Genomic DNA, 17,771 nt, shown 5'->3' on the forward strand with positions numbered 1-17,771 from the left:
TTTAAGCACCATTCATTTTCTGCATCTTTCAAGCTGTATCCAACAGCTCCACTTCAGCCAGAAAGTCCCTTTGCAGAGGTCAGAAAGGGCATGGCCAGGGCACCATTAAAGACTCTACTCTTTAACACCCTACACAAGCCAGTGAGTGGTCAGTACTAGGATAAGCTTACCTCTTCCTCTAAAATCTGGAAGAAGCTGTCCCTTGACATGAGGAACAGCCAGGAAGGGCAGGTACGTTATTTTTAGGAGATGCCAGGTTTCAAAGATTCACAGAACTGTAGGTGTCAGAAGGGACCTCCAGAGATCACCACATCCAACACCCCTGCCAAAGCAGATTCCTTATGACAGATTGCACAGATAGGTGTCCAGATGGGTCTTGAACGTCTCCAGAGATGGAGACTCCACACCCCCCCGGGCAGCCTGTCCCAGGGCTCTGTCATCCTCACTGTGAAAAAGTTCTTCCGCATGTTGGTGCAGAACTTCCTGTGCTCCAACTTGCAGCCATTGCCCCTTGTCCTGTCTCCACAGAACACTGAAAAGGGGCTGGCTGATTCCCCATATATCCCACACTTGAGATATTTATAAACATTAATCAGTTCCCCTCTCAGGCTTCTTTTCTCAGGGCTGAACAGCCCCAGTTCATTCAGCTTTCCTCATAGGGGAGATGTTCCAGGCCTTCAACCATCTTCATAGTCTCCTCCGTACTCTTTCCAAGAGATCCCTGTCCCTTTTATACCAGGGAGCCCAGAACTGGATACAGTCAGGATCTAGCTGACTTCTTCTGAAGCACCTTGAAGTGCGTTATCAGTGTTAGATGACAATCAAGAGCAACCAGGTCTAGCAACACATAGGAGCAATACACCAATGTAATGGAAGACACAAGGTGATCCCTCTGTGTGCTCAGAAATGCCTCATCCCTTATTTCACTGGTTAGCTCAGGCTCACGTCCACTCCTCATGGGGAATCAGCCTTGGACTTCAGCTAGTATTAAATAGTTGCCAGTCATTTATACTGTTCCTCCTTTTCCATCTGACAACCACTGTGCCAGTGGATGCAACTTCACAATCCAGAATCAAGGAAGAGACAATGTTTGGGTTTGGGATTGTTTTTTTGGTTTTTTTTTGTAAAACTGGGAAAATATTGCCTTGAATTCTGTTTGATGCTCAAATTTTAAGAGCACACAATGCAGTGTAGTTTATTTATAAACTCCATCTGGCATGACTCGATTAGCATGTCTGATACATTAACTCTCTGAATAGGGATTTCCAAGTATTAGATACCTCTGGCACTACAGCAGCGGGGGAGAAGGGAACAAATAATTGATGCAGCAGTTTCATTGGACAAGCAATCCTCAGACTTTCATGCAGCTCAGGTTATAGGAATTATTATTGCTTTCAATTTTTTAAGATGGTCTTAAAAAAAAGAGGGAATAAAAATCCCAGATGAGGAAACCAACCGCTAATCAGTGCTGCACTTACTGTAGATTTTCACAGAAGCCCCTAGTGCCCTGGGAGGAGGCTGTCAAAAGCTCAAGTGGATGGAGACTCCATTCAGCTCATCTTTTGGCACAAGATACCTCATCCTCATTGCTTTTGGAAAAAAAGGCAGTGCAACGTGAAACCCACAAGCAAACTGAGCACCACTGTACTCACTGGAGTCTGGGAGCAGGCATAAAAGTTTTTATCACCTATAAATGTGCCTATTTCAGTCTCATCTCATGGGTTTTGCTTTGAACAACTGATGAAACCAAAAGAGATGAGGGAAACTATCTGCAAACTCTACCATGCAGTGCCTGTGTTGATGATGCTACTAAAACCATTGCATTTTTCTTCAATTTTCACCCAACTACAGGTGTCATTTCACCAGAAATTTGTTCCAAATTATTCAGAAGCTTCACTAAGCTCAAGGGCCACAGCCTAAACCAGGCATCCTGCGCTCGATTCCGGTTCTCTTAAAGCAACATCTCATGGTTCAACTGCTCTGGCACGTTTGGGTGCCACATTACTACGTGGGTCTGGTGATCAGAAACAACTCTGCATGAGGAAGTTATGCACTTAAGTACTTTCTTGGACAGAGCTTTTCCATAAAATTTTACAATGAGGTTACAAAAAGGAAAAGCCTACCAAGACCAAAGTGTCCTCACTTGCTGCTGAGTAGTGCAACAAAAAAATGCTCTAGTGTGGATTTTAACTACCTCCCCTTTATTTTTTTCCCCAAAATCATGTAAAAATTGCATTTATGAAAAGTTTTCTGCAGCATTGACCTCCTGGATTCAGTTGTGTGTGGTCTTTCCACTGAGCCAGCAGCACATGCCTCCACTGTGCATGCAACCAGACAAATAAGCCAGACAGGATCCAACAGTGGCAGATGTGCTTCTGTTCTTCTGTCAAGGATACAGCTGTTGCCAGCACTTTGTTATCTTTTCTCCTAAGCTTACTAGCCGGCTTCTGAAGGATTTACTTCCAGAAATAATCCAGACAATGAACAGAGGATTTTTCACATTTCAAAGTTAATAACTGGGAAAGAGATTAATATAGAAACATTTAAGTGATATGAGTTCTACAGCTCCAGACTTTTATTTTTTTAAACCAAAAGAGAGCCTGAGCAGATGATCAGGATATCTGGTTGATGTAATCTCAAGAGACCCACCAAATTTCCCAGTATTTACTTTGCTCCATTTCTCAGCTTGTAACAAGCTCTCTTTCACTTGCAGTCCCAAGTCTTGTTTGTGCAAATATTTTTGATTTTTTTCCCATTCCAACTCACGTTCCCTTGAATTAACAACTCTGAAATCACCACTGCAGTTCACCCCTAACAGTATTTCTTTTCTTATCCTCTCTACACTCAAGGACCTGTCACACAAGCATACCCAGTGTTACCAGATATACCTATCTAAACCAGTCTTGGCAACTGCTGGAAATGACCCTGCAGTCATAACTCAAAGGTATGTACTATCCTCCCAAATATTAAATCCAGATAATTACTAATAATTATTAACACCTCCCGTCAGCCTGAATTACTGAATACTTCATACCACCTTAGGCAAATAAAGGGTGATGCAAGTGGGTAGTCTCATCCTTGGCTGACAGGCCTGCTTCTCCTTTAGTGCTGTATTTCTTCATCACCAAAAAATGGGTTCTCAAGTTAGTTTAATATCTAGAAAGAAACAACTAAGGGAGTTTTAATTAAGCTGAGTACACCACAAGCATAGACAACACAAATATTTTGAGATCGTCAGAGGACTGTTATTTTCCTGAATTTCCTTGACTCTTACTTCAAAGATGCCTTTGAGGAGAACGTGAAGTCCTGGTCTACAAAGCAGAAGGATCCAGTGCCCATCTCAGTGTGCTGACCCCACACACACACAGATACTTGTTTTAAAATGTGCATTTTGATTTTCTGTTTGTGTCTGTACTACTGCAACTTCCATTAATCCCAACACTCACATTTCTCTCCGCTACTGTAGGATTTCTGCCTTATTTCTGATTTGGAGTGTCTCACTTTGGGCACACCCCACACTTTTGAAGTGCCTGACCCACTTCCCAGTGCAAACACCCTCCTGCTGCTACACCTGTACCACAGCTGCAGGGCTGCTGATGACCCCACACCCACACCTCCCCCGTCTTAATGGGGCAGCAACCTCTGCCTAGGAGGCACCAGCATCACCCACTGATGGCAGGATGTCCTTAAACTTAGAGTTCCCCCGAGCCCTTTAAAGTGATGCTTAAAGTCTGGAAGCTGCATCGCCACAACTCCAACATCGTTAATAGCTAATTCCTGATTTTATTTAAAGCCAGCACAGCAAAAATATTCATTACTTACTGCAAGTTTTTCCACTGCTGGAGAGACCAGTTCCAGCCTAAGTATGGCTGGTGTGCTGTGACTCAGGGCAGGACAGATGATGTCCTGCTTTTAATCTGTTTCATCATGTAAAATGAAGGAGAACTTCACAACAAAAGGAGCAGCTGTCTCTCTGAGAAAGCAGCCCCATCAGCTTCATTATTTACAGCAACAACATGCCCAAAAAGCAGCTCGAGACTCTTGAGGCATCTTTTACAAAGTACTTTGCTTAGCATGATTGGTACTAGAACATGTCTCCAACAGATGAGCATCATTCTCCAGCACGGGCTGGGATACCTGAACTGGGGAAAAAGCCCATGCTGTGGCTGCCACATGAAGCAAACTAGTTTGAGGAGAGTGGGTTAAATGGCATCAAATTATTTTAAAGGTTCTAATATGGATTTACAAAAGTTTAGTATAGAGATATTATTGTAGTTCTGTCTCAGCAGTACTTATCTGTCATATGTATACAGAGACCATAAACCCACAACTAGTGTTTTTACTTAACAGTCATCACAGCATCATAAAAGCAATGAGACATTTACTGTAACACACACACACAAACTATGCTCACTGAAAGACAGGATTATGCGTTCAAATTACATTTTATACCACAAATTTGTACTTCAAAAGATGTTCTTCCTTTTATGTGGGGCGGTTTAATTAATTCCATTTGTTGGAATTACTCTTTTATAGCTCCAGTATCATCTTCAGGACTAATAATCATGTTGAAATTAGCTCCAATAGTTCATGAAATACTTAAAATACTATGATAAAGAGAAGATGAAGGCCATCAAATATGCTCAAATTTTTGTATTACAGCAATCAGCCAGACCAGCACTGGAAAGCTTTTCTTACAGCATGTAAAGGTTTTGTTTGTGGACAGGCATGGCCAAGAATGCAGGAATACTGGTTCAGTCAACCTGGACCTCCAGAAGTCAAAACTGAGTCCATCAGCTTACCCTAATGCAGTGTCACCATAAAGCTGGGATACATCTTTTGGGCTCCTCAAAGAGTAACAAGTGTTACATGCTGCCTTTTGAATGAAAGGTCCTTTTCATGTTGGTTCTTAGTATAAGTACTACTGAGCCCATGCTTCCCCCACACCCCAGTTTTACGGTTGGCATTCCTTCTGGGAGAACTGGAGAAGAAAGGTGTTCACACCCAGCCTGGAAGAAACAGAGCGAAGGGCAAAACAGAGCAAGGCAGAAAAGGTTTGGGAAAAGAAGAAATACCCATCTCAGTTACCCAGTGGTGAAAAAAGCTTTCAGAAGTTGGAATAACAAATATTTTCTGCTAATTTAATCAGATTTTACCAGCTGGGTCTCTCTGGAAATGATAGTCCTGTCAGTGATGCCATCAGCAAAATGATCTTCAGGGTGAGGAATGGGGCCTCTCTGTGTTCCAGCTGCACAGGGCAGCCGGCTCAGACCCCCACAGCACTGCGCTCCTCTGGGATGCACACAGCACCCTTGGTAGCAATGGCCACATATAAAACTGGAAACAAAAGGATTTCTGTCCCTTTGACAAAACACACATCCACACTCACAGAAAAAGCATAGCATTTAATGCAGGATTTCTCTGTGTACTTTAGTGGCAACACACCTCTTAGGAAGGTCACTTCTCATGTTCTTTTACATCCCTTTATCTTTTTCTACCCAAGGCTTCACAACACCTTCTGATCATTTCACTACAAAGTTATTAGGGAAAAATTAGGTATTTAAGCACCTTGGGTATTTTAAAAAACCCCTAGATATTTAAATAATATAAACCATGGTACAGTGCTCCACCTAATTCATTGAGCACGGGGTCAGGCAAACACACGCTGATACTGTCAATGCCAAGTGGGAAGTCGATGTTGTGGTCGTTTCTGCTACACGTTATCGCACATCAGACCCATGGGGTCTCAGAAGCACAGCTAAGTGCTGCCACACCAACGCAGGCCCCCAGCGAGGCACCCAATGCCAGGAGCCCTTTTGAATTCAGTGCCAAAAATTTTGTAATATCTAAATTACTTGGTAGGTTTTGCCCGGGAAAGAGTTGCTATTGGTTTAATGGCTGGATTTACGTCAATGAAGGGAAAAAAAAGCATGTAAAGAACTAGCCAGATGAAGGAATTTCACCCATGCTACCATACCCTGCAATCTTTTTTTTCCCTGTGAAAGGAAAGCTTCTCAAATCTAAGAGTCACCTTTTGGCAAAATACCCTAGGATATTTTTAACAACTATGTCTTAAAATAATTCCTTTTCCACGGGCAAAGAAAATGATTTGTTTTGAGTCTCTGAACGCAGCACTGGAAGAACTCTGAATTTCCTCTCCGTGTGCCGAGGATGCCTGCCTCCAGTCGTGAGAACAAAAAAAGCGTGGTCATAGAGAGGTAGGCAGCTATTGAATTAGGTAGCAATTAGGACTGGCACAGGAACTGAGAAAGCCAGAAATACATCAAATATCAGCAGATTTACTTGTCACCCCATGTTACCTTACTAAATATCTACTACCACTATGGGCTCTGTCTCTGCCAGCTTCATTCTGCTCTGGAAACACACTGTCCGTTCTTGCTGGGACGCCCTCTGATAGATCCCACTGGTTGGGCATGTACGCCACTTAATCAAACAGCTTCATCATACTATGTAATGTACTGTATTCACTTTGGGGAACATTATGTGAATGCTGATTCGCAAAACTTGGCCCATATTCTTATTCTTACTAATTGCAATTTACTTCAGAAATAGACCCACTGATTTTGCTTTCCCAGCACAGCAATTCTTCCAGTTCTCTCTTCGATACTTTCACACAATTATGCCCAACTTAGCTGCTGATCTTCAATATTCAAGGTAATTGTTAGGTAATAAACTCTTTTAAATGATCTAGCAACTGGGAATAAGTGTCAGCTGACAATTTCTTTTCCCTCTGAAACACAAAGTCCATGTTCCTGTATCATATATTTACCAAAATTACTTCTGCAGTCTCTTCATCTTTTTAACCCTGACTTTGATTTTTGCTCGTCATCTGTTAGGTGCTTCACAGAAACAATTCAAGACTGGCATCTAACATGCCTCTGTGTCACTTTGGTGCTGCTGTCTCAAAATGTCTCACTATATACTTTGTTCCTGGATATTAATTTTTAAGATAGCTAAGTGTTCCTTATTAACAACTTACTTCCCAAAAGATAAAAGTGTTGCTGTTGCACCCACACATTCTGTAGACATATAACATCTGAACATTTGAAAACAAGGACAGGAGCTTGTTTCTGAGGGATTATATTTCTTTCTCAAAGTCTATACAGAAACCAGTTTATCATCTTTTCTCCCTCACCTGTATTGTTTGGATAAAATACATTTCCAGTGTATAAAAAACCTAAACCCACCAACCAGTGCACTACCATTATTATTAGGGGGGATATCGATCTGAGTAATTCTCATACTTTCACACTTTCCTTTTGCCTCTAAAAGGCAGAATAATGTAGGTCACTTTTAATGAGGAGCCCTGTGTGTGGCTTTCCCGACACACTACACAGCAACCAGGCACTTACAACATGTTCTCCCCCTGCATCATCACCATATTTTGTCATTTTTCAACAGGGTTGACTTTTGCCCGCGACACTGGGCACTTTCATATGGTGAAGTCTCTTGGCTGCCTCATTAACTCTGAATCAGTATGTGCCCTTGCATTTTACTGGATCATTTTCTCCAGCATTCATTAGGCTGTAGTTTAAACAGCCTCTGGCTAGAAACTTCTTAAAACATCATGATGAAATTACTTTCTTGACAACATACAAGTCAATTATAATGTAATTAAAAGATAAACTAATGCATGTCCTTGTTTGGGAATGGTATCTTGGTTCACATCACGTGGTGCATCTGTGAAATCTTTGGCTATAAATTGTAAGCTGCTGTCCACAGCACCTGTTATTCTGTGAAAGATGCAGGAATTATAAGACCTGTTCTCTCCCAGCTTTGCAGACACAAGGAATGGAAGTGGTACAAGCTGTTTTGAATCTAGGGTCTCCACTTTTCAGTGCCTGACTCCTAAGGCATTTCAATGGGGTTTTGTGTTATGGGGCTGGGAAGATTTGGAAGAAACCTGTTACCTGGAAGGCTGACTCTCTCTGGCAGACCCCTATCATAGCAGACTCCCAGCGTTCAGAAAGAGCCTCTGGCATATTTGTCTTCAAGGGAAGAGTTAAGATCCCTCTAATTCACTTCTATCCCTACCTTTACCCTATTCCCTTTCTGCCCCATTTTCCTCTTCACTGCAGTGTCTGTCTTTCCCACCCCACAGACCAGCCAAGCCCTTCTGTCCTTCCCCACCACTCAAACGGGAAAATCCCTGAAGGGTCCTCTTGCACGGGCAGCAGAGCCAAGAACCCCTCTGCCTTCCTGCCAGGTATGCTCACAAAATGAGTTCCCAATATTAAGGCCTTTAAACATATGGGCTCAGCAGCTCCCTTAATCCCCTCCTTCAGCCCACTCCTAAATCCTCCTGCTCCCCTCTGCCCTGAAGCACCCCTCCTCACCCTCTGTGTCCTGCGGGTTTGGGGGTGAGGGAGAGGGATCTGCCAGGAAGGACAAGGGGACAGACTATGCCTGCTGGAATCAAAGAGGATGGGGCTGAAGGACAGGGGACAGCAGAGGGTCCGTACCTTTGAGGACCACAGCAGCAGCCTGCAGAAGCCACTGCTATGAGAATCAGAGCCCACCAGGCTGGTGGTGCCTCAGGAGGAAACTAAGCACTCATCAGGTTCACATTAGGCAGCCTGCCCTATGCTCTGCACGACAGCAGTGTTAACTGGTTTCAGCAGCAATATGCTACTCCCCATACTTGCAATTTAACATGCTGCCCAGGGCGATATGTTGAGTGCTAAAAGTAAAATAAAGCTTATGCAACTGGACAATGAACAAAGTTTAAGTGAAGCGCCCTGTATTCTTGATCACTTCAAAATATTTTTATTGTAGCATCAACAGAAGGTAAGAAAAATCCAAACCAAATCCAACTGCTGCCTACAAGTTGGATTTAAATGAGATTTCACTGCAAGCCATGTGCATTGCATACGTCTGTCTAAAATAAACCGTTAAAACAGCCACTTTGCAGTTCAGACAAGGACAGAGAGCTGTAAGAGATACATGCCTTTCATCACCAGCTTCCTTCTAGGGCCAGCTCCCTAATTTACTTAAGCTTTAGCTTTTTTGACTTGAAAGCAGGGATAACTTCTGCCCACAGTGATGCTGTGATGCTAATCCAGCTGGTGTTTGCCAACACGTGGAAGACTGATATGTATGGAAATCAGGACAACACAAACTGATGCTGCTTATATTCTTCCTCACAGTCATAACCAGTTTCATTTTTGGCTAGAAAAGTAGGTCAAAACACCAAACAATAGTTGACAGAAAAAAACCCACCAAACAACTTTTAACTTTATTTGGGTATAAAGACCTTATTTTTCCAAATCAGCACTCTTAAAACAGACAGGCAGGGTAGCTGGGGACTCACCAGAGGTGAGCGTGAAGGCAGCATCTCTTCTTGACCTGTTCCTTAATCAGCAAAAGTTCAATACAAGAGGAATAATTCATGTGGCCAGCAATTGATTCTTGCTCAGGAAACCCCAGGGGAGAATTTTAATCATGGAAAGCTCACCTCCTTCTGGGACACACTGAAATGGGGAGGGCTCCTTCCGAATGTGTTTTGAGCAGATAACAATGCAGAGCTTGGATGCCCATCTAGTTCTCAGCACACACTCTGCAGTGCTGGGCAGGACCCTTGGGCTGTGGGCATACGCTTCCCCTGCAACTTCCCCCTGCCACACACAGTAATTACTTTCTTTTCATTAATTGGTCTTAATGCATGCATGCATGCACACCCACAAACCATGTACCCGCTGCTTGGGGTTTGCAAGTCACGCTCGCCTGGCTTTGCAAAGCCCACAGCCCACTGCTACCAGTGCCAGATTTGCCTGAGCAGGCACAGGAGCATCCGTGGGGTGTCAGCAAACCTGGGGGGGCCCAGCTCTCCCCAGCAAGCTGCAGGGGTTGTGTGTGCTGGCTGTGAACCAAGGCAGCTGGTTAAGTGTTGTTTCTGGAAACGAACACACCGGCACAAACACTGTAATGATGGTGATATATTAATGCTATACCCATGTCAATGAAACATTACCATCAATTTAAACAGGCACTGGGCCTGATTTATAAGCCAATATATAACCAAATATAGCACAGGAGATGTTTGGAACAACAAGCATGTGAAATAGGCATGACAAATAGAAAAGCTTTATTAAGGGATGATTTCTGTGATCTCTCTCTCCCAGGACAGTGATATTTTAACATTCTCATCCAAACAGCAACACAGATAAACAGGCTGTAAACTTGTCTCATTACCCTCCAGTTAGTGCTCTGCCAAAAGAGCTGTTTTTTGCACAGGTGTTTTAACTTTCACCTCTGACTGGGGTCTGCTAGGGGAAAGCTGTCACCTTGCAGGTTATTTTGGAGGGACTAATCAGAGGCATAAACCTAATACATAATAAAAACATTTGTCTGAGCAACCCATTCAATCCAACTGATGGGGGGATTCTTACAGGAAATACTTCAGCACGCTATCTGGTAATGCAAAACAAAGTAAGAAGAGCTGTGTGTGTGTGTGGGGGGGAGTCTTCAGGGCTGACATGTCACCTGAGGCTGAGGAACTCCAGTGCAAAACCTGAATAAAATGAAATGCTAACCTGTAAACAGTTCAACCAGGCAAAAGTGGATATGAAGTTGGCATTTACATTAAAAGCTCTCATCTGCACCTATCTGCCTCCTCATTCCCTTTGAAAAAAACCCATTTTCTTCACCAAAATGACCTCAGCCTTATCTACCTGGTACGGGTAGTGGTTTTAGATACCATCCTGCAGACTCAATTGGACACTTAAAGCTCTTGACTCATTAAGACGGTGAAGTCAAACTAGTCAGAGGTAGAATCAATTAAGTTTGGCAAAATCCCTTTTAAGGTGCCCGGTGTCTTTCTAGTTATCACAAGTGTCCACAATGGATATTATATAGAAAAAGTGAGTATTTATCAACTTAAGTGCTTAACGCAGCCCATCAATGTGAACCTTCAGGGGCTGACAGCCACAATCCTCTCCACACAGTAAACACGCCAGGGTACCATCAGCCTCCTACCTTGGCTCCATCCACACTGATAATCCGATAGCTGTTTCTCGTGCTGTCATAGAAGTAGGAAACAGTTACAGCCTGCTTGCTTGCGGGAACCCAGTTCTTCTTCGTGCTGGGGTCAATTTGGAAGACATGGGCTCTGGTGGTGAAGATGGGCTGTTCTCTGGAATAGGGAGGGACAGGAGAAATGGATGCATGAGTGTGCAGAAGATGATATGTCCCAGAAGCCCAGCCTTGACCAGGCACGTTGAAATCACAACACAGAGAGCGCCTGGCAATCCCCCAAGTGAAAAGGCAGAGCAGTGACGCTGCCGAGCTACAATCCAGCCTCGGGTACCTCTCCCTGGCATCTCTAAGTAACATTCAGTTACTGCTACAGCCCCTGGCTTTTTCTCCCCACATTATACTAACTCAGTACCCACCTTTTCCTCAAAATATTTTATTTCCAGGAAACTGCCCTGCATTCTTTCTTTCCCCATCCACATATTTTGCCAAAAGCAACGCACAGTCCCCCCATGGCTGGGCTTCCTCCTGCCACACATTCCTGTGAACAGCTACCTACAGCCACGGTTCCTCTGTGGATGCACCAATGATTCCAGCAACCTACAGGCATCCTATAATTACTGAAATATTAATCTCTATCCTCAGAATCCCACTGTTCTGTAGATGTGCATGAATATTTAACCAGATGCAAAACCAGTCAATCATCCTGGAAAGTGAGGGAGAAGAGAAACACACCCAAAAGGCTGTGTTGATATATATTGCCTGAGTTCTCAGTGGATGACATATTGCCCCTGAGACCCCCTTCCTAAATGCCAGCCCTCCTCAGATGCTTTTTGTCATCAGGAAAATTGTGCACACAGTGAAGATGTTTTGTTTCACCTTCAACACGTGACAATGCAAATCACATGTGAAAGCAAAGAAGATGCAAGACCAAAAGAACAAGATGTGATGCACACAGAGTCATCGGGCTGAAGATCACAACTAAGACTTACTTAGAGGCCATAAAACTAAATTCACTTCCAATCATACGCTTAATCCAAGTTTAAAAGTAGAAGTGAACTGCAAATCAAGTTCTACTGTGCTTTTATATAAATTTTTACACTTTTAGTTCTTAAAAGCTAAAGTACAGAGCAGTTTCTATTCAGTGTACTGCTCAATATTTCTTATCACATGCAAAATACTCTATCGTCAATAGCCCAGGATTATGAGAGGATTCATACCCCATCGTACTACAATAGAGTCAGTGCCCAAAAATGTTTACCACAGGGAAACTGAAAAGACTGCCAGGCTGAATTTTGCACAAAGCAAATGAGAGGTAGGTGAAAGGCCAGAGAGATCTCTCGCTTTCATATGCTATTGTCTCCTATTCACATAAATAATTCTATTATTCTCAGCCCCACAGATGTGGAAGGATGTTTTTATTAAGATTTCTGTAACATTCAGTTCCTGATACAGCCACCTGTGCATTTTTAGAATTGAACAGCTTCAGGTACTGCACGTAGGAACTATATCTACATCACACATGATCTTGACCGTAGCAGTTAAATTAAAAACAAGGGGGATAAAGTCAGGAATAGCACACAGACGAAGCGAGCTCACTGAGGAATTCGCTCAGGAAAGATGGATCGAGCCTGCGATGCCCAGCCAGGGCACAGGAGGGAGAACATGTAACCATGGTTTTCTCCTTGTAAGACATCAGCAAAGTTTTACATTCTTCCAGGGACTGCCATGCAGGTTTCTGGGTGGATAGCTGTGCTGAACTCTGTAAAATACTTATATAAAATAAATTGAAATTACAATGGGACTGTCATGTAACAGCTGTGAAAGAGCAGCCTTTGCTGCAGCACTTCCTTATCAGTAACTCACTGAACCTGACTCATTTCACACACGAAAATCAATGCTGTCCTTAGCTGGGAAGGAAGAAGAGGAAGGCCTCCATAACATTTTCAAAATGTTTCCATCATCCATTACACAGGATTATCAGCGTAGTGCCCATGGAGGTCATGGGGTTGGTTCACAATACGGGATGCAGGGAAGGGAAGTTCTCCCCAGGCTGCTTACTCCTTTACTCTAAAAATACATACCTTCCCAGAGTGAAGAATAATTTTGAATTCATTTTGCCTTTTACCTAACTCTATATTTTTAGTGGATTCGACTGATAATTGGCTTTGCTAATGTTAATATGACCTATATAGTGCAGCTGGAACTTTTGGAAGTTTCATACTTTTCCTTCACACAAACTCATTCCGAACAACTTCAGGTCTGCTACATCATCCTAGTAACACCAGAAGACATGGTTACAGATATACCTCGTCTCTCTGCAGCAGCAAGCACATAAAGTACATCTGGAGATAACAAAAGTGGATGAAGGGAAAAAACTCTATTTTTTCAGGATTATTGTAGCAGCTGCTGTTGTCAACATGCATCCAAGTGGATAAAGGAATGGATACTGAAGCTCAGGGCTTGAGACAGCCATCTATCCACTCGTGGGGGGCTTCTGTTAAAAAGTAAACGCAAAACTTGAGTAGGTTTCTGATCTTTATTATTATTAAACAAAAAAATTGTGTTGTGTCCTACTGGGTGCAAGTGGCAGCCCTACCACTGACAGTGATAGTGTGCTAGTTGAAAAAATGTTAAAAAAAGGAAAAGTGGTGTGTAAACTTCAGCATTCTTAATTTGTTCAAGCTTAGTGAGCTTTTAACCTTGTGCTGAGTTTCAAATTAGGAACGACCACTTGGATGCTCACTATGTATGCCCTAGGTGGCTCTACAAGGCAGCAAAGCACCAGGACACAACCCCCTGGAAAAACTGCCCTGGTCTGCTCCCTGCTGCCGAATCCACCTGTGGGTCTGCTCTCAGCTTTCACCCTAAAAAGCCCAAACCTGTCAGCAGGGCCCATGAGCTGGAATCACAGGTACTCAGAGCCAGTGCCACATGCTTTCTCTCACATCACGGCCAGTCACAAAGCCAACAATGTTGACAAACTCCAGTGGCACAAACATAGTGGAAAGGGGAAGTATCCTCCCTCACTGCATCCCAAACTCCTCTGACCGTGGAAGCACAGAGGGAACTATAAAACCATGGCACTTAATTGTCACATGAAATGCTGAATTAGGCATTTCTAAGACACTTATCATGGTCTTGCAGAGCTCCAAATTGAGAAGGATTATTTTGTATTACTCACTTGAAACTTGCTTTACTGATAGAGGAATGACTTTCTTTTCCAGGGTTTCTTCTTTTTTGCATTTTATTAGAGATTCATTAAGTGTTAAGCTTATAAGAGCAGCAATGCTAACGTGCAGTTCCCACAGCACATCTGCATCCTTCCAGCCCCTGGAAGCTGGTGGTTGCATGAGGCTGCTGGTTTGCCTGGGGAGGTAGGGAGCACTGGTGCTGCCAGCAAGGCCATGGACTCGGAAATCAGAGGGCAAAGAGAATTGATGAATGTTTAAAATCTCATGAATTTTAACCAAAGTTGTTAACGATTGATTAAATACTCTCAACCCCCCCCCCCAACTGTTTAAAAATCAATTTGACAGTAACATTCGCTATTCAGAGTTAATCCACTTGAAAAGTAGCAAATGGAGGCCTAAATTATAGCTAATAGTTCTTTAATAATGCAGATTAAGATAGAAAACACACTTTGATAAGCTTTTTTATTATTAAATACGACCAGTGTGTATTATAAACACGATTGCAATTTTCAAGTCATGGTTTTGCACTTTTCAGTTGACTTCTAATTGCCAACCTTGTGGCACGTGAGAAACCTCAAGTAAAAAGCAATCATTCTCCATTAATGAACAAATGTGTCATTAACCTTTTCTGAAGAATTAAAAAAGCATAATCTAAGGCTGTGAAGCTAACGAACTGCATGCACAGCTCTGAGGTACCCTATCACTTTCTGGTTAATATATAACCATGCCAAATTTTACAAGTGTGTGACTAGCTGCAAGCCATGTATTTTATATTACCCTTCCTAATCAACAGGAATAGCTCTCACTTAGGAAAAGTTCACATTACTTAATTCAAAGTTCCTCATTTATCATTTGAATCATGAGCACAACCAGTGATTTAAATGACTTCAGCTGCAGAGAGCCTTTGCTGACTGGCAAACAGCATTGTGAGGGGTCTGTGATATTGGTGGCTGAGGGAGCCGTAACACAGTGAGCCCTGACTGGGAACCCAGCTGGCACCTGGGAGAACCCTGGACCCACAGACCCCAGCCATGCATGGGGTCACCTGCAGCAAGCTCCAAATGAGGCATCAGTGATGTGAACATTTCTGCATTTGAGCAACCTGTTGGTAGTAAACACAACACAGCAGCTTGTGGGGATCAAGCAGGCTCAGCACCCCAGTTTTTAGACGTGCAAAGCGTCCAGCATACATCAGGTGAACACACTGACCGAGCACTAAATAGAATGCACAAATTAGCTCCTTACTTCTTGTAGGATCTGGAACATCAAACATATCTGTGACAGGAGCCCTGGTGCTCCACCAGAGGCAAAACCACAACTTGCACATTTTGCTAAAACTGTTACTAACAGATCACACGAAACTCTCCACGAAGAGGAGTCCTAGCTTACAGGACAGGATTATTCATGCTCTGCCTGCGCTAATACTAGACAGTGTTGCCCTAACTGTCTAATTTATCAACTGGGATAAAGTTTTAAAAAATATGTCCTCATATAACTGCCATTTGGTGGAGGATGCACACGCCTGCAGACAGCACATCAGCCAGAGTTTTTGGAATGTGGCGCTTCCTGCTACAGGCCAGTGTCATGCACACACTGAGATTTATCCCACCTGACAGCACCAGCCCATCTGCAGTGATTTGCTATAACAAGTATTAGAGAATGAGGATCTTTCAAGAAAGAAGAGTAGGTACTAGCACCAAATCCTAGCCTGTGACATACCTCCTGTCCCTGGTTATGATACAAAAGATTTTACTTGCTAAACACCACATGATAAACTTGGTGTCAATAGTTATTTGGATCAGGCACCGCTAACTGCTGCCTGACAAGGCAATAACAAGAACTAATCCTTTATGTGTATCTTCACACATAATGTACTTTGGAGTACCATTTGTATTTACTTATTTTTGGATTATCATAAATAATGTTGCTAAAAAAAGGAGTGCTGTCCCCACACCACCTCTCCCCCACAGCCGGCCCACCTGACAGCCACCCTCTCCTCCCATGTGAAAGTGGGATGGTAACACTGCCAGCTCCTAAAGCCACCACCTATTACCTGTGCCTCTCTCTCAGCTCCGAAGCCGAAGAGCACATCAGTGAGTGCCTTTGGTCCCAAACAAAACTGAATAAATGTATCTTGCCCCTTGAAAGCAGCAAGCTCTCTGGTTACTCTCCATGACCCCACAAGTCACCAAATGCCCCCTTCCAGCTGGCAGTGGTGCTGGCACCTGGCTCCTCGTGCCGCAGGGTGTGCAGCTGCCCTGCCAGTCTGCTGCTGTCTCGCTTTTCTCAGCCGTGGAGGCACGATGGTCCCTGAGTTCATGGATGGAGGTTTTTCTCCTGTTTGAAATACTCATCTTGATACTCAATAAAAGTCCAGTCAAGTAACGATGCCTAAAAATAACCTGTTTGATCTATTTGCAGCCCTACTCACTTGTTCATACATAAACATCTCAAACTACGAACCACAAACCCCTCTCCTCAAAACACCAAAAGCCAAGCAAAGGCAGACCTCCAATGAAGGACACAACTGTTGTGGGGAGAATTTAACAGTTCTCATGTCACACATGGCAATCAGCACACTGGTCACAGCTTATACACAAAACTAATCTTTGCTCAAAGCAAACAAGAGAGTCTGCTATCCTCCAGCCTTACCTGCTACATACTGAAGGCTCATGCCATCTTTTTAAAGAGGCAGAAAACCACGCGGATGAGCACCTTAATGATGACCAAGGACATTTTACAGATGTGTTATGAGCATACTAGCATTATGAAAGCAGTCAGTTTGCTCCCTTCCCACATTGGCATGTGTTAATTAATCCAGGTCAGTCAGATCTCATCAGCTGTGACAGGCAGGTTCAGGTGCCGTCTGCCTGCGTACACAAGCAAAAGGGAATAGCCTGTTTCAGCTTGCGAGGGTGCAAAACTCATTGTGTGAAGCAAGCAGGTGGGTAATGGCTCCGCTTTACACCTGAGGAAACAGCCACTAAGAGTGAGATGGCATCCCAGGAAAACAGAGCCAGTCACAAGCCTGGAAACAGAATTAAATCCCTTTATTTCCTCCCTGTAGCTTTGCTGTCACTATCATTGCAGAGCAGTTTTATACCCCATCTTCCACTCAGGGAAGTTTTTGAATTAACGTGAATTTACAAGGCTAACTCAGCAGCTGAATATTCACCACTCAACAAAAGCAATTACTATAAAAATGAATAGTCTCTACAAACCAGAGAGAAACTATCAGTGGCTTTATGAACTGTCCCCACACAACGTGAGGCGGCTGGGACAGGACACCAGCCCTGCCAACCACTCTCCTGCAGCCAAGTACTGGTGGCCAGATGCGGGTCTGCTCAGCACACCCAGCTCCAGAGCCAGGCAGCTCCCATTCACCCTGCAATGCAAGTGCTCCTCCTCACACAAATATTTCCACAGCAAAAGTTACTTGGGAGGATGGAGAAGCAACCTGAACAATACAGGGCAGGAAAGGTGAATGCAGAGAATAAGAGGCCATAATATCTTTTCTACATGAGGGATGAGAGAACTGGCCTAGAGCGATAGACAGGCTAGCAGTGGACAAATACACTCGGGTTT

At 43.4% G+C, this 17,771-nt stretch overlaps 1 protein-coding gene across 1 annotated transcript in view; it reads right to left on the bottom strand.

Annotated features, from left to right (window-relative positions):
• The window catches only part of HOMER2 (homer scaffold protein 2), a gene marked incomplete at its 5' end in the record, with an annotated part of 57,619 nt that overhangs the window by 22,754 nt on the left and 17,094 nt on the right, over positions 1-17,771 (bottom strand). The window contains one exon of the mRNA XM_084268180.1: positions 10,996-11,152. Within this exon, the coding sequence (XP_084124306.1) occupies positions 10,996-11,152 (157 nt within the window). The remainder of the gene's footprint in view (positions 1-10,995; positions 11,153-17,771) is intronic.

The sequence above is a fragment of the Gallinula chloropus genome (assembly GCF_964237585.1).
Source record: "Gallinula chloropus genome assembly, chromosome: 9".
NCBI lineage: Eukaryota > Metazoa > Chordata > Aves > Gruiformes > Rallidae > Gallinula > Gallinula chloropus.